This window comes from Dipodomys spectabilis, unplaced genomic scaffold (assembly GCF_019054845.1).
Source record: "Dipodomys spectabilis isolate Male_0828 unplaced genomic scaffold, ASM1905484v1 ptg000089l, whole genome shotgun sequence".
Taxonomy (NCBI): domain Eukaryota; kingdom Metazoa; phylum Chordata; class Mammalia; order Rodentia; family Heteromyidae; genus Dipodomys; species Dipodomys spectabilis.
In genome coordinates this window covers 1088484-1109348 of record NW_024870766.1, presented here as the reverse complement: position 1 = coordinate 1109348, position 20865 = coordinate 1088484, and the positions used below count along the sequence as shown (strand labels likewise).

The following is a 20865-nucleotide window of genomic DNA, read 5'->3' as shown; positions in this document are numbered from 1 at the left end:
CTTTAAAGATCGGCCCTTCAGGTTATTGAGAGTACATTTATTTTTAGACATGTTCATTTATCATCTTAGCAACTCTGAGAAAACAGCTGCAAATGCAGTAAGAGTGCTCTGTTTTAAAGTACAGATTATTTTTGTATAAATTTTAAGGAGAAAAGCCAACCTTCAGCATGATGATTTATCCTTAAGACATTTTGAGCCATACATTCTTGATTGCTAAGTTTATTACTTGAGATAAACAATGGAGGCTGTCAGTTATAAGTTGAATAGATTTTGCTATCTAGTCCTTTTAGAGTCAGAAGACAGGTTAAAAATGTAATTCAGGCAGGAAAAATTGTATCAATGGATCGGTATTGGTAGTGATTTAGTAAAAGATAGTTTCCTGGATGAGGGGATGCTGGGAGTAGGTGTGTTGTGCACATCTGTACTGTTGAATGAGAGAGTGAATTTCCTTTACTATAAATGTAAAGATTTGTCCCAAAACAAGAAAGAAATTCTTTGGCTTTGTTCATTGTAAAACACAAGCAGACAATTCAACTTTCCCATCTACTTTGACCAAGTTTATGGGTTTTAAAGGATCCTTTCATGAGGTCCTTCTTTTTAGATTTCTTCATGCTGTTCCCTTGTTTCTCTTCTACCTTATTTCCTGGAGATTCATTCCCAAAATACATCCTTCTAGTTATTCAAACTGTTCCATCTCTAGTTTTATGCCCTTTCAAGAGTTCTACTTGAAATTCTTGTGTCCTAAGGACTCTTGATATCTGAGTGTCTCCTCAAGGGGATCTACTCTAAGATATGAATGACTGATTCTCTTAATTGAGGAAAAATTCTTTTTCTACAGAGAGGCATGTTGAATCTATAAATTAGTGGAATACACTGTAGGGGTCAGAAATAAGGCGATATTTCTCACAACTTTTGGGCAAAAATAGCCCTAGCTGTCAAGTCCTCTAAGATTTAAGAGCTCTCATTCCTACCCAGTTAAAAAGATGAGAGAGCAGATACCCTATGGATTGATTTTGCTCTCTAGCATAATGAGTCTGTGCTAAGGGCTCTAGTCCCTCTTGTTTAATGCACTGCAATTGCTAATGCTCAAGTTACACTTTAAGCAGAACAATTTGGGTCACTCAGAATATAAAGCAGTGAAAGTATCGCTGGAAACATAGTAATACTAAACATAGTTCAAATACTAAACATAGTTCAAAAATTCAATAAAAGCAGAACAAAGACTTACCTGTATTAAATATTGCCTGGTTTCCTAGTTAAGAATGAGGGAAGGGGGCCTGGGAAGGTGGCTCAGTGGTAGAGCACTTGCCTTGCATGCATGAGGCCCTGGGTTCGATTCCTCAGCACCACAAAAGCAAAAAGAAAAAAGCCAGAAGTGGTGCTGTGGCTCAAGTGTTAGAGTGCTAGCCTTGAGCTGAAGAGCTGAGGGATAGTACACAGGCCCAGAGTTCAGGCCCCACGATCGGACCCCCCCCCCAAAAAAAAAGAATGAGGGAGGGGTAACAAGTTTGACAAGAAATGTACTTATTACCTTACTTATGTACATCACTCTGTATAGCACCTTGACAATAATAAAAAAAATTTGAAAAGAGTAAAATTGAATACAGCACAGAAAAAATTAATATTGATACTTAAAATGGTGTGTATGTATTGTGCTAGTAGTTCTCTACTAAAATAAATGAAAATTTTGCAGTGCTTTAAACTACCCAGTATTATCTTTGGTGATATGCCTGAGAATTTCACAAGAGGCTTTCTTTGTGGTACCAACTTCCTCATGCAATTTATGTGCTCTGCCAAGAAAGGGTGAGAGAGAATGACAGTAAGATTGGACCAGAAATTTTCTGATGAGGATCCACCATAAAGACCTTTCATTGAAGAACTTTCTTTGTGTTAAAATAAGTAAAATCTTGAGTAAGTGAACACTGAAAGGGAGGCATTATCTCACAAAGTTATTCAAGAATAAGGAGATCTGGTATTAAGTTCTGACATGGATTTAATGGTTGTAAAACTGGATAAATTCATTGTAATTTTTCTATTTAGAAAATACTGTTACTGGATTATGTAATCTTTGAGGTTCTTATTCTTATTCTTTTTTTATTGTGAAAATACTGTACAGAGGGGTTAAAATTAGATGGGCAAGGTAATGAGTACATTTCTTAGCAAGCATTGTTGCCTCCTCCTTTGTTTCCCCTTTCCATCCCTTCCCATCCCATCCTTCCCCCACCTCACCTTCCCCCAGCCAAAGTTGTAAAGTTCATTTTTCAACATAACGACTTGTACATCTCATTGTTGCAATGGGTCCACCTGTATTCCTATTTAAACGATTTGTTTTTTCCCTTCCCCTCCACATATTATACCAACATCAAATACAGTGAAAACATTATACAGCAATAGCCAAAGGACAAAAGAATAAAAAAATTCTCGGAGAAAAGTCTGTAGTTTATTAACAATTTGTCTTTGTTATTTCAAAACCAGCCTCAAGCCTGTTGATATGTGTGTGTGGTAGGAAAGTGAGGAAGAAGAAACCTCTTCGCTGGTGTAGCCAACTGAGAAATCTTTCACACAGGGTTGTTGTTGTTGTTTCTGGGGCTTCCACTCAGGGCCTAGATGTTATTCCTGTTTTTTGTTTGTTTGTTTTTGTTTAACACTAGTACTCTATACTTGAGCCACAGCTCCACTTCCAGAATTTTTTTGTGATTCATTGGAAATAAGAGTCTTAAGGACTTTCCTGTTCTGGCTGACTTCAAACCAGAATCCTCAGATCTCAGTTTTCTAAGTAGCTAAGGCTTACAGGCATGTGCAATAGGATCCAGCTCACACAGCGTTCTCTAAACCTTTTCCTGAAGCCCCATGCTCCTCTACTATTTTTTTTAATCTATCCCTGAGACCTTAACTCTTTTTTATATTTCTAAAGCATTTTAGCTTGTAGAATTTGTGAACCTGTCCTGAATTTTCTATGCTTAGCGATTTTACTACTGTATCTTCCAGTTTTCATTTTCCTTAAAAGAAAAAATTTAAATTCTCTTATTTAGGTTATTTGGTTTTGTTAAATAAGTTTTTTATTGTGAAAATACTGTACAGAGGGGTTACAATCACACGAGCAAGTAATGAGTACATTTTTTTTTTTGGGGTCCGGTTGTGGGGCTTGAACTCTGGGCCTGGATGCTGTCCCTCAGCTCTTCAGCTCAAGGCTAGCGCTCTACCACTTGAGCCACAGTGCCACTTCTGGCTTTTTTCTTTTTGCTTATGTGGTGCTGAGGAATCGAACCCAGGGCCTCATGCATGCAAGGCAAGCCCTCTACCACTGAGCCACCTTCCCAGCCCGTAATGAGTACATTTCTTATCAAGCATTGTTGCCTCCTCCTTTGATTTTCCCCTACCATCCCTTTCCTCCCATCTCCACAACTACAGTCCTCCAGCTTCACACCCCTCCTCCCCTGCCTAAATTATAAAGTTTGTTTTTCGACATAACATCTTGTACATCTCATTGTTGCAATTTGTTGCAATGGGTCAGCCTGTATCCTTATTTAAACAATTTGTTTTTTTCTCTTCCACTCCCCAAATTATACCAACATCAAATGCAGTGAAAACGGGTTATACCATGGGGGAGGGACATACAAAACAACAAAAAAAATCATGTGGTATCTAATAAATACATTAGAATCAATAGCAAGAAAGAAAAAAACCACTTGTGTCCTTATCATTTCACTTAACATCATCTTATCTGACCTTTTCTGCTTGTCTCAGATATATACTAGCTATTGCATTTGAACATGTCTCTGAGTCAGGCTTTAAAAATCAATGTGTGTCATCAGAAGTAGCTTAAGTGAGAGAGCAATTTGAGGGTGCTAAAGTCCCCAAGATACAACTGGGCTTTGTAAGATCAAAATGATTTTCAAGAGTGAGGCAAGACATTGGTGAATTTGAGGTCAGCCTCAGCTAAATAACAAAACCATTTCTCTCTCTCCCCCTCTCTCCCTCTCTCCCTCCTTCCCTCCCTCCCTCCCTCCCTCTCTCCCTCCCTCTCTCCCTCTCCCTCCCTCTGTCTCTGTCTCTGTTTCTCTCTCTCCACACACACACACACACACACACACACACACACAGAAAAAAGAACAACAAAACCAGGAAAGTAAAGCAACCTATTAATCAGTTTTCATAGTTGCACAGAAATGTTTTCTGTGCTTTTTATCACTGTGTTGATATTTGCACTCAGGGTATAATGACAACCATGGTGTCATTATATAATGGTGTCTCAGCATGAATTGAGATAGAAACCAAAACTATTAGTGATGGCAACAAACTTCACTGCCTAGGTTATTAAGAAATAACCTAGGTTCATTAAATATCCCTCACGGCTATAATCTTAGTTGCTTGTGAGGTTGAGATTGGGAAGGTTATGGTCAGAGGCCACGGGAGGTCTACCATAGGTGGATGGTGAAGGCATAAACCTGAGCAGGAAGAGAAGCTTTATCTCAAAAGTAGGATAGGAAAAATTAGGGCTAAAAGTGTTTCCCAGGGGTAAGAGCACCTACATAATAAGAACAAGATTGAGTTCAAACCCCAGTAAATGAGTTATATTCTTCTTACTATTTTTGTCTATAAGTTATGGTTATGATTAGGGAGTAAAGGGTGTAGGTGATTTGATATGCTTTGCATTGGGCATAGACAAAGAAAGGAAAACAGGAGGAGAGGAGATTGTGGTCAACCAGAGGTGAAACAAGGGGTTTGCAGAGAGCAAGAGGTAACATGTTGAGTGGTGGAAGCAAACAGGAAGGGCGGATTTGGCAATGAAGCCAGGCTCGGAGAGAGTGAAAAGGGGAGAGGCCAATGGAAAAGGAGTTCACAGTGCAGGACTGCTGTGAGGGATCCTGAGCTGGCAGGGCAAAAGTGCATCAAGGGACCCCAGAATGGATGGAGTTGGGTGAAGCTATTCTGGGCTTATTCCAAAACTTGGGTGGAATAGAGTCTTGCCTTGTCTGCAGGTGGAGGAACATTTAGATAATTAGACAGGGAAGCCTTTTGTTTTCTAAAATAATTTTGATTTATTTCCTTGATCCCTTGCCATTTTGTCAATAAAAGAAGAGACCAGCTTTTGATTTGTGTGAAGTAAGTTAACAATAATTAGCTCTAATGCTTATTTTCTTCTGTTGAGAACATCAGGCTTGCCTGAGCCGTGACCTATATTAGCCACAGGGCTCTCTATAACTCATGTCCTTCATGCTTTGCTCCACAATTTTCTTTGTTTGAAGTAAAGGGAGATTTAGTGGGTTAGTCTGGCCAGCCGCATGGGAAAGCCAGTGGGATTCAATGCTGACACTGCACTTTGTGCCATTATTTCACCCTATGAGTAAAGGCTCATTCATTTACTCTAACATGTACTTCCCAACCCCTTGATAGGAAGAATTCTCTTTAGGTATCTGGTTCTCCCAGGAGGCTGAGGCTAAGTGTCAGTTTGGGAATGGATCCAAAAATGAAGAATTAGAAAACCCAGTAGATCGGTGGCCTTACCCATTGTAGCTCTATACATTTCAAACAGGATGTGGACTTTCAAAAATCATCTCTACTTAATGAAATTTTTGACTTAGAAAATGTTGATAATTGCTGGGAAAATGTTGAAGAAGGAAAGTTGAGTTTTCTAGGAAGTTTTTCACTGGCTTAGAATGACATAATTGTTGCTTAAACAGAGATCTTTCTGATTATATTTCACTTTTGATGGCAGAAAACAAAAATTTAGCCACAACAGTTAGATTGGTCCACATTGACAAAATGTATGTTACTTTGATGACATGTATAATTAGAATCTTATTTTCTATTTTAATGTTTTTTTATTGTAAAGATACTATACAGAGGGGTTACAGTTACATGAGTAAGGTAATGAATACATTTCCTATTGAGCATTGTTACCCCCCTTTGTTTTTCCCCTACCATCCCTTCCCTCCCCACCTCCCCAGAAGTTGTGAAGTTCCTTTTCAACATGGTGTCTTGTACATCTCATGGTTACAGTGGGTCAACCTGTATCCTTATTCCAGCATTCCCTTCCCCTCCCAAAATTAGAAAAATTCTTCTACCAGGAATTTTACCTGTTGGTATTGAAATTTTAGCCACCAGCATTTCTAAAAACAACAAAAACAAATTAGAAGATCTAACTGCATGGGTCGTCTAAGTGGGCCATCAGTGGAACCAGGTATGAGCGGCCTTGTTAGGCAGAGTACTTCTCAGTGGCCTCATTGCCTCTGCTATCTACCTATCTTCTGTATGGACTTTATATCTGTGACTCACATGAAAAGCCTTTTGTGGGTAGATATGGTTCAAATCTCTATTCCATAGCTCCAGCTTCTTCTCCATCTTCTCATGTCATCAGTAGTAGTGTATCTATGCATTCTGCCCCCAAATCCCATTGGTAACAAAATTATGGCATGCTAATTTTTTTTATCATTTCTTTTGCCTTCTTTTATCACCATCTTCTTTGTATTCTTGAAAAGAAATTACTACAAAGTCTTTCTGTTTTGCAGCCACCAACATTGACTTTGTCCTTCTTGGCTCTTTGTTTCTCATCTATACTCTGTCTCCCATCCAGTTCCTGTCCCACTGCACATGCATTGACTGAGATCTATGTTGGCACTATCTCCGAGCAGCTTGTCTTACTCTAGTTCGGCTCAATCTGTTCTGCAGGCAGGGACAAGAATAGGCTCAGGCAAAATCCACTTTCATGTTGTCACTTTTCCTTTCAGAAAGCTGCTGTGATCACTCATCCCCTAGTACAGTATATCAAATAAAACTCGCTTTTCTGTATTTGCAAGGCTTTCTCAAATAACTCCATAACTAGACTTTATATTTCTTTGTCTTTTAAAAAATATTAATCTAATTGAATTGTGATTATTTACAACTTGAATATAATGTACTTAGATCAAATTCACCCATCTATGTTACTGTTTCTTATCCATGTTTCATCTTCTCTACCTCCCTACTCCATTTTTTAAAAATTATTTTTATTGAAAAGATGATGAGCAGGGGGGTAGGGGGGCTTACAGTTACATAAGTAAGGTAATGAGTACATTTGGTTTTAATCATTGTTACCCCATCCCTCATTTTCTCCTGCTTACCCTCCCTATTCCCTCCCTCCAAGTTGTAAGGTGATATCCAACATAGTGTCAAGTGAATATCAATGTTGCATTGGTTCATCTTTGGTTCATCATGCATTTTGTTCATCATTCCCTTTCCCTTCCATATATTGATTAATCTCATATACAAGGCACAAGGTATCGAAAACTAAGAGAAATGAAAAGAAAAAAATTACAGACAGCACCTAATAAGAACCTCTTGTTTTTATATCTTGGAGTTCATGTTGATGTGCTTCATTATATGTGGTCCTATGCACTAAGCAATGGGTTATTGAGATCCTCTGTTAAGAATATCATAGACATATTCTAGTTCTTACAAATGAGAGAACGCATACAATCTACTTTTCTTTGGGTCTGGCTTACTTCATTTAATTTTTTCCAAGTCTTTCCATTTTCTTAAAAATGGGAAAATGACATTCTTTCTGATGGAATAACAACTTCACTCTGTGTGTGTGTGTGTGTGTGTGTGTGTGTATCACATCTTCTTGATCCATTCATCTACTGAGGGACATCTGGGTTGGTTCTATATCTAGCTATGGTAAATGATGCTGCAATGAACATGGTTATGGTGATAGCTTTAGTATGGCCTTGTTTTTGGTCACTTGGGTAAATGCCCTGGAGTGGGATTGGGAAGCTCTATGTGTAGTATTTTGAGGAATCTCCATACTACTTTCTAGAGTGAATGGACAAGTTTGCATTCCCACCAACAGTGTATCCCAACTCCTTTTTGATGGGTCTTTTTTTCTTTTTAAGATATATTTTTATTGTGAAGGAACTGTACAGAGGGGTTACAGTTACATAAGTAAGGTAATGAGTACATTTCTTATTGAGCATTGTTACATCCTCCTTTGTTTTTTCCCTACCATCCATTCCCTTCACACCTCTCCAACTCCTCCCTCCACCCCCCCCCCCATAGAGTGTCTTTTTTTATTGTGAGAATACCGGACTTTGATGGATCTTATTGATGAATTTCTTTCTTTTCTTTTCTTTTCTTCTCTCTCTCTCTCTCTCTCTCTCTCTCTCTCTCTCTCTCTCTCTCTCTTTCTTCTATAATGTTTTTCTCTCCCCTACTACGTTCATTTTGACTTAGACTCATTTTTATTTCTTAAACTCAATTTGCTGGATTCCTCTTTCCAAATCCAAATCTCCCCTTGCTCCCAGTTCAATTCCACCTATTCCTCCATACTCACCCTGGATTTTCCCACCCTCCTCCCATCCATCTTGATTATTGAGTACTCTGCATTGCTTTTAAACATTCATAGGTCAGAGCACAAGTAAGCTTAAAATTAGGTTCTGTCTCATATTGGCTGGGTAATATCAGGTCTTACTGATCTCCATTATCTTAGTTGCAAAAAAGGCATTAATTATTCCATTCTTCTTGAGTTGTAGATTAAATGTAATAATGATTGCCAAGGGCCTGGCATCTGTAATCAGTAAGCCAATATTTTAGAGGCTGTCTCCAGCCACACCACATGTTCAAAAATTTGAATTAAACATTCTTTGAATCAAACAAACAAATGGACAAAACAAAACTGGTTTTCTGACTCTCTATCCTTATACCTTATACAGGACCCAGTAGAGATTAAGTATTCAATGATTGTTAGTAGAAAAATAAAGACAGACTATGATCATTTATGGCAGAGATTGATTATTGTGATCAAAATTGTTATTTCACAAGTCTTTGCCATCACACTATGAGTAGGTATGTGTATGGTAAGAATGCATGACATTTCCTGTCTGTGTAGCTGACTGAAACTATGTCTTAGAATGGCTACAGATTCATGATTACCTTCAATGGACAATGTCAGGAGGTTTGAGGATGTGTCAGTGTTCTGTATCCTTTGGTAAGTTTTTGCCTTCCATCACCCTGTCATCTATATAGGATAAATATATTATGCATTTATCATATTTGCATATGCATAGTGTACAAGTGAGTACTCAAGACTTTTGTAGTTAATCACTCTTGGCTATTTCTTTATTTCAGGAATTTAGATCAGAAAAGGATTTTTCATTTCTTAGGGTTTCATCTTGTTTGCTTTCAAAATCTAAGATGCAAATATATAATCTTTGGTAATTGACCCTTCTCTTATTTGAAAGCATTTCCAGCCCCATTCACCATGAACCCTGTTATCACAATTAAAATGAAAATTAAATCTTGTTCGGATAAATTTTCCCAAGAACTCACCCCGGTGTTTTCTCCCATTTCATGTGTATGCAAACACCTTCTACTTGTAAAAGGAAAGTGCCAAAATAAGTGATGTTGCATTCAGTATGCAAATAGAAGTTTTACAGAGATAAGGTTGTATTGGAGATAAAATTAATTGTGACAGTTCAGGAGGAGTTTTGCATAAAAAGAATATTAACATGTTAGGTCTGCAGCTGTCTTCCATGATGCATAAAATGGTAGGCAAAATGAAGTCTTCAAGCCTAGTGGAAGAATGTTTATTGAGTCCATAGAAATTTGATCAGGGTATACTCTAAGGGTTCATGACAGTTTATTTTCTTTTCTCAGTGTGGATGAATTGCCCCATTAGCATCTAAGCTAGAAATCATGATGATGATTCTTTAATAAGTCTCCCTTTCTCTTCTGTTTGTAAAGAAACTTACATGGAAAATGTGCCCTGTTTTCACTTATTTGCAACTAAGTTGTTCTTTCAAATCACAAGTTCAGTGATAGCACTGAGCTTCTGTGTCATTTATGTGGACCTAGTAGAAAGAATTGTATAATTAGACCAGACCCTAACTTTATTTTATTTTTCAACATAGGTTAAATAATACAGTGTTATTGTCCTAAAGTCACATTTTCAAGGTACATTTCTTTTCAAATGATTTTTACAATGTTAATACAAGGAGTCTATTTATATATGTACTTACTTTTTTTTCCCTCGAAGGTAACCAACATGTCTGACAAAAGTGACTTAAAAGCTGAGCTTGAGCGCAAAAAGCAGCGCTTAGCACAAATAAGAGAAGAAAAGAAACGGAAGGAAGAAGAACGGAAAAAGAAAGAGGTAAATACTGGGTACGCAGGCATTTAGGGTAAAAGGAAAGATCACTGGATTCCCAGTGCTCTTTCTGTGAATAAGCAGGAAACCCCTCAAAGAATTCTTTTATGATATCTGAGCAAGATGGACAAGCTATCCACATAATAAGTTACTCTTATTGAATAGGTCATTGCATCTCCTGGGTGCTTACATCACCTAAATTGTGGGTAGGGTATAGCGCAGAGGTTCCCCAAACCCAGGTTCATTGCAAAGTGTAACTCTGAGATGTCTTTATTGTTGAGTATTCTTTAACTTTTTTCAGCCTCAGTCCTATTCTTAATAAGAAAACAATGGCATATTTATTTTGCAGGGTTGTAAAGATTAAAAGTTGTTGAGTTCCTAAGGCACTAGTACTTATCCTACAGCTGGTACTTGCTCATGGGACACAATTTCCTAGTCCAGATTATTTGCCTTAAAACTGAAGAGTAGAATCTAGTGCCTACTGTACTTGGCAAACGATTTCGAGCTGAAAGGGAAAACATGCATAGTCTTTCATAGTATGTGATTAGTATTTTGTTCAATTTTTTTTCTTTATTTTCTGGTAGTGAAAATAGACCAAATATAGCTGTTTAGAATAAAAAAAATCTGGTATACCACATACCAATGCTTAGGCTATGGTTAGTACTTAATGTTAGTTTTAGTAAGGGTGTGTGTGTGTGTGTGTGTGTGTGTGTGTGTGTGTGTGTGTGTGTGTGTGTGTGTGTGTGTGTGTGTGTGTGTAGTCATATAGTACTGGAATTTAAATCAGGGCTGTCTCATAGCTTTTTCACTCAAAGCTGGCACTCTGTCATGCTGAACCACAGCTCTACTTCCTAATTTTTGCTAGAGAATTGGAGATTAGAGTTGCACAGACTTTCTTCTCTGGGCTGGCTTCAAACTTCAGTCCTCAGATCTCATTCTCTTGAGTAAGTAAGATTACAAATGTGAGCTACTAGTGCCCAGTGAAAAATGTATTTTTTGCAGGACCATTTTAGAAAAAATATAAAGTGGTGCCAATGCCTTTCCATTGATTTGTAAGAAACCTAGGTTAAAGGGAATATGAGTGAGAAGTGACTAGAATAATACAGGACACAGTGTTTGAAATAGAAAAAAAATTTAGAGACCCTTGGTCATGCTCTCTTTTTCCAACAGAATGGCAAAGACCCAGAGATGAAACACAGCTTGTCTGCTGTTCTACTCTGAATTTAAGACTCTTGACTCCTAGTTCACAGCTTGCATGTCTTTTTACCATCTCAGTCCAACAAATACCTTATTTTTAACATGTAGCAGTGTAGAAATAGCTCATATCTTATACAAAAAGCAGATGTCAAAAATATTTTGGAGTAATTTCCTATGAAGAAAATTTTGTGCAATATACTAAACTTCCATAGCCACCTTCTTACATACACAGGGTTTTTTCTTTAAGGAAGAAGATAATGTATTCTGATGCCTTGCAATTGAAATATAGTGTCTCATAGTACAAGGCTGGAAGGCCAGAGTAACAGATTTATAACAATTATGATTTTCCAACAAAATAAGACATAATTGTAGATACATTTGAGCTTTTACATTTGAGAGATGGGCATCTTCCATCTCTCTACACCATTGCACTTTGATTGATGTAATAATTTATTTGTCCTTGACATCATACGTAATGATTTTTCTATGGAGATGCTTGCTGTTATATATGCTGGTTTTGGGTGAAATAGAGGTGAGATTTGACATGGAATGGCTATTCATTTCTATGCAAAGCCAAAAAAGGCATTAAGTTATTATGCTTCCTTTCCTTCAAATGTCAACCCTTACTGTAGTCTTAAAGCACCTGTTATCCTTTACTAATAACCAGTTTCCTTTGAAACTGACATTCTAATATACAACTTGACTTTCATGGAATTACAACAAAATGCGATATGATGTAAAAAATCAGACTTCAAATTATGCTGTCTGCTCTTTTCCCCCCCATTTTATGCATTTGGGGAAATTATAGGCAAACACAAGACAGACCCAAACCACCTCCTTGTTTTGCTGTTAAACCAACTAATTTTGCCCAATGGAGATTTAGCCTCTTCTAGAGCAAAAAAGAGCCTGAGGAGAATGGGGATGGCAAGTGGTAAGGAGTGTGGAACACCTGGAATCGAGGTGTTCTTCGGTCTCTACCTCGTCTGGAATTTAACTTACAACAGGTCTCTCTTTTCCCATTTCTAAAAGCATAAAGTAATAATAACTGATAGCCTGTGAAAACTTGGCTACTCAGGGGGTTGAGATCTGCGCATCACAGTTTGAAGCCAGTCCAGACAGACAAAACCAAGAGACTCTCATGTTCAGTGACCCAGTAACAAGCTGGAAGTGGAAATATGGCTCAACTGGTAGAACATCAGCCCTTGAGCAAACTACCTAAAGGACAGTGCCCAGATCCTGAGTTCTAACCCTAGTACTGGCTCTAAATAAATAGAGTGGTGAAAGAAAAGAGAATATGCTTTTATGCTCTCCCTGTGAAGAGATAGTGTGGTTCATAAAGAGATATATAAGCACAGGTTTGACATCCCTAATCTAAAAATCAGAAATGTTTTAATACTGATTTCAGCTTAGTTTGTTTTAAACCATGATAAACTTATATCTCAAAAATGATTAATGTTCATATTTATATGTTTTCGTAAATAATTTTACTTTCCAACGATTCCTATTTGCACCATTGCAGAGATATGATATGAATAGTCCAGACACACACACACACACACACACACACACACGCACACACACACACACACACACACACACACACACACATTGAGGACTGCAGAAGGGACAAGGAGATCTGACAAGGCAAAGTTCTTTGCAGGCATTCTAATTCTTTTTTTTTTTTTTTGCCGGTCGTGGGGCTTGAACTCTGGGCCTGGGCGCTGTCCCTCAGCTCTTCAGCTCAAGGCGAGCGCTCTACCACTTGAGCCACAGCGCCACTTCCGGTTTTCTGGTGGTTTATTGGAGATAGGAGTCTCACAGTCTCTCCTGCCCGGGCTGGCTTTGAACCGCGATCCTCAGATCTCAGCCTCCTGAGTAGCTAGGATTACAGGCGTGAGCCACCAGTGCCCGGCTCTAATTCTTATCACAAAGACTTTACCTTGATGTTCTCTCCTGAAACGGTGTGAGAGGAACTTTCACACTATGTGATATAGAACCAGAAAAAAAAAAAAAACCTTCGACCAAAAGACAAAGCATGAGGTCAGTTAGCATTAAATGGAGAAGTTACAGTATATTTTTCATCCTTCATACTTACTTACATTTTCTGCTTCCACCAGGAAAAGCATAAATATAGCCATGCTATTCACTTTCCTTACTGACATCTCATCATTTTAGGCGGATATGCAGCAGAAGAAAGAACCTGTTCAGGATGACTCAGATCTCGATCGCAAGCGTCGGGAGACAGAGGCTTTACTTCAGAGCATTGGTATATCGCCCGAGCCACCTCTAGGTATTTAACAATACTTTGAGTTACAATTGCTCAAGTAGACTTGAACAGGATATACCATGTCCAGAATTTACTAATCTTTTAAGTCACTAGCTTTATGGACTTTACTTTTTTTTTTTTCTAATTTTAAGAAATTCTGTGTTAATGGTTCAGGTTGCATGTAGTTTTGGAACTGAGGGGGCTGGAAGGAGATGGGAAGGAGGGTTGGAGAGTCATTAAGTGTTTGCTAATGACTTATTGATTGCCTTTGTGGTCAAACTCTTCCATCATGTTATGAACAATTTTTTTTAATGTTTGTTGAATGAGCTACCACTTGGTAAATGTAAAAAGTCTTGACTTTTTTTTTCAGTAAATATTCTTCTTTTCCATTGCTGAATCCAACTTCATTTTGCCTATATAAATGCTGTAAATCTAGTTAGAAATGTCATAACCATCACAGACATGTCATTCAATGCTGAAAAGAGCATGCTTAGTGGGAAAATTCTAGGAAACTTACAATCTGCAGACTAGTAGCTGCAACCAACAAGTTTAAATTGATTGATTAGACAATTGTGTATCTTGATTTCATTGCTAATTGGTATTTTCACTGACATACCCCTCCTCCAACTCATTCATTCCCAGCTGGTAACTCATGGATCCTTTTTTTTTTTATTCCTAAGGTCTGCTATTATTTATTTTATTTGTGTTGATGGTAACAATGCATGCACTTATTTGCCACTGACCTGACCATTACTTTATTTTTCCTTTATTCTTTTGGTTTTCCATACATTTAAGAGTAAGCCTCGGGTGTCCATAAAACTACACGATAGCCAATATAACAAAGAAACTTTCAAAATAATTCATTGAAATAAATATAATATCAGAATCAGTTCAAAATGGTTTATCTTTCCTTAATTCTGTAACTGAATTCTACATTAAATAAAATTTCATCTTACACTAAAAATAAAATTTCTTTCCCATAGTTACTTATATTAAGAATAAAATTCGTCCATATTCAACACACTTCTAATTAGATTATTTTACTTAACCTTTTTATTATGAAAAATTGAATCTGGAGTATCTTATGGATCTCCTTTGAGAAGCAGGTACTTTGCTGACATTGATGTAAATTAGACACCTTGCAATCTCTTATATTTGTTCCTCAAAATAGTCTTTGAAATGTGGTTGCTATGTCAACACTGATTAAGCACATTAATAGTACATCATATTTTTCCTACCCTACATAAAGCCAGTATTTAAATTTTGAAAGGCAGAATACTGAACTATCCCTAACCCATAAATAAGTTCTCAATTCTCCTTGCATCTCTTTCACAGGTCTCTGGCAAGGATGGCCATTTTCATTTTTCATCTATCTTTCCAACATACATTTGCCTTAGCATGGAGGGAATGAAGGAGTTAAGTGAAAATCCACGTGAGAATTTCCAGCTCCTTGACAGATGTGGCATTGGATCCTATAACAGATCTGTGATAGGATTTGGACAAAATAATTAAGCCCTTTACCCTATTAAATAAAAAACAAAAGGAAATTGCACCTGATTGAAACCAAATGGGAATCTGCCTTTATGTACTTTCTGCTCATAGGCTTCTTTGCTATGTGAGATAATAAGAACCCCTTGTTGTCTGGCCTAAAGCCATCCTGGCTAGTTGGTGCAGCTTCTAACTGAAAGATATTTGGCTTATATCTGAAGGATGGAGATGAAAAAGACATTTGCATTTTGATTGGCCTTTTCTCTCAGACTTTCAGCTCATGCTGACATGAGCCTTTGAACTTCTTTCCTGGCTTTAGACTGGCAGCTCACTTCCACACATCTGGCCATGTCTTTTAGAGTTGTGGGAGGCAAAGGAAAACAAGTCCCCAGCTCAATAAATAGTACAATGGCATGAAACCATTAATTAGATGTAAAAATAAAGCAGCCTGGCATTTCCCTTGGTTTCAAGAGAGATTTCTTTAAATTACCAGGTTCAACATTTACTCTTCCTCTATCTGTCATGTATCCTGGCAAAGTAGTTTATCCAACATAAGCCATGAATTTCATTCCAACATACAGCAGATGTTCTGACTTTCCTTGGCCATTTAAAAATTATTTCATAACCTTTTATAGTTTTATAGACACCCCACATTGTTTCTTTCGTAGGTCACATCTATACTAACAAAATAAAGTGAAGAATTGGAATTATCTGGATAGTTCATATTGGACGGATGATTAATTTGAATTATCTGGATAGCTATTTTGGTTCTCCATTTTACTTTGTTTAGGTCGACATGGCCTGTCAATCCTTAAATTAATCCTGTCTAAATTCATTTCAAATTTTAATTTCCAAATAATGAATAATTCACTTGACTTTCTTCCTTTTCTTTCCTTTTTTTTTCCTTATCCCATTTCAATCTCTCCTGATCATACAACCACTTTAATTTGGGCCCATTTGCTTTGATTTGTCTGACACTGCTCTTCTCCAGTGCAGCCGCTGCATTTTTTAACATGGGATACCTGTTATTTTCATTATTTAGTCCCAACCCCTATGTCTCCCTCCTCGAAATCAGTGAGCACTCCCAGTGAAGCTGGAAGCCAAGACTCAGGCGATCTGGGACCATTGACAAGGTAAGAATTGTCTCTTTATAAGGCTGAGTGGGATGTCAATTCTAAAAATGAACACTGCTAATTGTGCATGCATCTACATGTATGCTTCAGTCATTTGGGGCTTAAACTCATGCTGACTTGCTCTCTTTAGCAGCATAGCAATGCCATTAAACACTAGAAATGATAAACATCCATCATTCTTCCTTAAATGGGCTAGCTAATTTAGAACCATATGCCTTACAAACAAAACATAAACATTGATTAGCATAGGCATAAGTTTTCATTATTCTACATTGTTTTTGGTTTCTAACCCCAAAGATAATTTCTTTAGCATCATATTTACTTATGCAATAGAATTGGCTAATTTCAATTGGCTAAATGGGTGGTTGTTAGTTAATTAGGGTTGACTGCTTCTACTTAGTGAGTCAGTAAACTATATGCCATCTATAAACTTTATTATAATATCACCTATGCTCATAGATTATGATCTTCTGTAAGAGGATATAGATAATCTCTACTCTTACCGCTGAAGAGAGTTATCTGTAAGGTAAAGATGTGAAAAGAAGAAAGAAGATTAATTAATATGGATAGAGTCATGGTAAATCCTTAATAATTCTTGTTCCTCAGGTGATATGGGTGAGTGTAGAATGGGGCCTTTAGAAGCTTCTTAGCACACATCAAGTTATTTTAAAGTACAGATGGCCTTCTTTCAGCTTAAGGTAATTGAGCTCACTGGGAAATTTAGGCCCAATTTTCTCCACATTTTGCAATATTTCATGAGAAATAGAAATTCACATTTATGTGCAGGATTCATGTTTGTGTAAGTCATATTTATTCAATAAATATGGAGGATAAGTGACTTTTGTTCAAGTCAGTTAGGGGCCAGAATTGGCCTACAGCTGGGCAGTTTGTGGCCTCTAGCTGTGCCTATTAATTTAATAATGATCATAAAACACTTAAATCAATCTTGAAGTAAAAGAACAGAAATCGTCAGCACTGCTCTGCTAGCAGATCAGTCTTTTAGTCTGACTGTGCTCCTTTCAACCCTTTTCTACCTGAGTAAAGTTTTTGCTACTATTTTGGGAGGAGGATGTACAAAAATTTTCTTTATCCACCCAATGCATTACTATAAGTATTTTCTTCTGAAAGTGCATGCTTCCATTGAGGCCTGGACAGTTTAATAAATGAAGCTGTGGATTTAACAGATGTAGTGTCATGCACCTATAATTCCAGCTCTTGGGAAACTGAGGTGGCAGGATTGCAATTTCAAGGTCAACTTCAGCTTCATTGTGAGACCCTGTCTCAAAGGCCAAATCAAACCAACCAACCAACCAAATGATGAAACAAACAAATCCACTATATACCTTGAGGTATAAGCTTTTCTGGCATTTACAAACCAAGAGGTAAGACCAGAATTATCTCACTCATATTGTCTCTTCATGGGCTTCACACCAACCAGCAGACACAGCTTTCAATTTGAGAAAAATGAATGTAGGGTTTTTATGTGGGCCCAAAACTGCTTTATTTTAGCAAATCACCTTTGTGCTTTGGAGTAGCATGTATCTTTTGTCATCTTTTGCTTGAACACTTCTCAAAAAGATCTTTGAAGGAGTAAAGTAATAATAACACAGTTGTGTAAGCTCATTTATTTCATTTATTCGCAGACTGACATAATGTAATCGTATTCCTTAGGGGGTCCATTGCCCTTGCCTTCACACTAATATAGCTTGACTGTTTCTATACAATGATGGTGTGGTGTCATTATCACATAGCGTCAAGGAGAGCACTTAGCAGCATTAAATTCTATTACTGACTACACAGTTGATGAGCCCTTTGGAAAACTTTCTAGAGAAAGCTAACCTATGCTGTTAGAACTATGAGGACAATAGTAATCATTCCTTTTCAAAGAACATTTCTTTCACCTTCTTAACTTTTTTTAAATTTGGTGAATCACTTTGGAAAAGTAAATTTATTTCCTTCTTCCCACACACAAAGTTTAGGTCTCAACTCTTTATAGGAAAATTCAGGCAAGAGTATATACAAACAGAAGTTAGTGAGTAAATTCCTTGTTAAATTCAGGTCTCATAGGGATACAAGAAAATTGGCATTAAACAAAACAATAGCTTTCAGACAAACAACCCAAAGTTTGCTTGAGAAGAATGAGTTAGGAGCAGCTTGTTTTGAGCTTAAAATTCCATAGTAATTTATGGTTTTGCTTTAACAAAATGAATATGAGAATTAAGTTACCGGAGAATATAATATTTTGGTATATAAAATTCCACCTAGTATGCCTTTTGTGTTCAGCAATATCTCTGAAAACGATTATCATTAACTTTAACAACTCAAAAAGCCCAAGACTAGGAAAAAACTAAATCTAAATCTTCAGTAATAATCTTTCCTATTTGTATAGAATTTGGTCTCTTCCAGAAAATTGGAATCAAATTAGCTTGTCTAGTCATCTGAAAAGTGTAAATTCTGTCAAATTTTTAGTCCTAAATAAAATTTTCTTTACAGAGCCAGGATTGGCAAACATTTCTTATAATTCCTGGAATGGCTAATCTGAAAATTGATGTACCCTATTATACAGAAAAGATTAAAGTAGTTTTTTATAAACTAAGGAGCTGTTAACAAAATTCCCTTTTATTGATTTTATGATGATGGAGTCTATGTTTAAGTAGAAATATATAATATTTTTAAAATTATGCTAGTATAGCTTAATTTGAAAACTTTTTAAAAGTTAAAATGCCACAGTTTGTTTTGTAATTTCTCATGGTGTTATAGCCCATTTTCTATTTATAGCATATGTGTGACATTTTTTTCTGGTTTTTCAACTGGTTTTGGTAAAATTAATCATTCCTTAGTTAATCACAATGAGCAATAAAGAATCTCTTACATTTTCAATTTTTTGTTAATAAAACATTTGAAAAGCTGATTTTTATTTGAATATCAATTTAAAATTCCTTAATATAAACATAAACTAAGATGTGACATGGAATCTTTAATATATGATATGGAATCCAACACAACATAAGGATGGTATTATGAATGATTCATCAGTATAGATTTAAGAATTCAAGGATTTTTTCAGAAAGGAAAACGTGTGAGCATAATTTAGCATATGAGAAAGTCAAGTAAGGAGATGTGGCCATTGCAATAAAAATTTAAATGATATTTGAGAATTTTAAATATGTTTCTCTACTTTTTGGTTTTGTTTTTAAAAATATTTCCATTGTTATTATAAAGGTGATGTACAGAAGGGTTACTGTTCCATAAGTCAGGTAATGAATACATTTCTTTTTAGATGTTACCCCTTCCTTTTCTCTCTCCAAGTTTTCCCCTCCCATCTCCATCCACAGGTTGTACAGCTCATTTTCAACACAGTGTCTAGTTTGTTTCTTAATTTCAAAGCTTAGCAATCTAGAACATGAATAATTTTCTTAATATTTTAAGGACTGTTGACTTGACACCAACACCCTATGTCCTTTATACACAAGTCTGAAGGATATACCCTTTATAACTCTTGAGGAAGAATAGACTTGTTGAAAACATCTATTCCTCAAGAAACTAAAAATTTCCTTGCAATTAGGGATGAAGTGCTATTTGAGGTTGTGTCTCTACAGGAAGTATTTGATAAGTGTTTATTAAATGAATGGACTGTCCTCCTATTTGTTTATAGATGAAGTCACTAAGGCAGAGAAAGAATTGGTCATTTTCTCAGGTTTACAGAGAATATAGTTAAAAGTGCTAGGTTTTAACCTACGCAGATTGATAAACCCAGCCTTTCTTAGGGCCACTGCCCAGTAAATTCTCAAATAAGAACATTCGATTGGTCTAGGATAATTTTCTTGTGGGTAGCTTGTGCTGGCTGCACGCAAACATTTCCTTTTCTGTGTGATCTTAGGAAAAGATAATGCTCCTGGGCCTCACAGCCAACAGAAAATCCTCAGAGCTTCCATCTTCCATGGTTATCTACTAGCAGATTAGGCAGAACCCTGTCTGGAAACACGGGCCTCTAAGGACTTCTGACACCTTTTGGTGGAAGCATCGTCCTCTCCCATGGTGATCTGATGAAACACTAGCTGAAGAGGAGGCATTAAGAAGTTATTAGTAAGGGTGAATAAAATATGCAAATACAACTTAAGTATGCACCCCTACCAGGGAAGTTTATTAAGACTATTAAACTTTGTAGGCTGAAATAATTTTATGGTTCTGTAAAGAGAAGTTTTGAGTTTCTTGGCTTTCCTGCAGTCTGGTACTGATTTAAGCCTGATTTTAAAAAAAATGGGCGTCTTTTTAAAATAAGATTTACATTCTGAGGGCTTCTTTTTGTGTAGCACATTAACTGGTTAGTTCAAAATCTTTTATTTCTTATCACTCTGTCTTCAGGCACAATGTGCCATATGTACCCACACAGTTACATTAACAAAGCAAGCATCTGTTTTAGCAGGAGGATGCTGTTTCTCCTTCTAGAGAAACTGCTTGCTTGGCAGCAGGTCTCATGTACAATTTGAGAAGAATATTGCTTATGCTATAATGGAAGTCATATTTTTTTAATCCAGCTCAGATAGACTTCCCAGTAACTTAGTGTGGTGTGCATCAAAGCCCACTGTTAGCACCTGCATGTTAACCAACAGAGGAAATATTCTCAACAGCAAATTAGAAAAAAAAAAGCCTTATAA

The 20865-nt window shown here is 36.8% G+C and overlaps 1 protein-coding gene across 1 annotated transcript in view; it reads left to right on the top strand.

Annotated features, from left to right (window-relative positions):
- Dync1i1 (dynein cytoplasmic 1 intermediate chain 1) overlaps positions 1–20865 on the top strand; it is a 278997-nt gene that overhangs the window by 19102 nt on the left and 239030 nt on the right. The window contains exons 2-4 of the mRNA XM_042684669.1: positions 10013–10129; positions 13496–13610; positions 16117–16207. Of these exons, the coding sequence (XP_042540603.1) occupies positions 10022–10129; positions 13496–13610; positions 16117–16207 (314 nt within the window). The 5' untranslated portion in view covers positions 10013–10021. The remainder of the gene's footprint in view (positions 1–10012; positions 10130–13495; positions 13611–16116; positions 16208–20865) is intronic.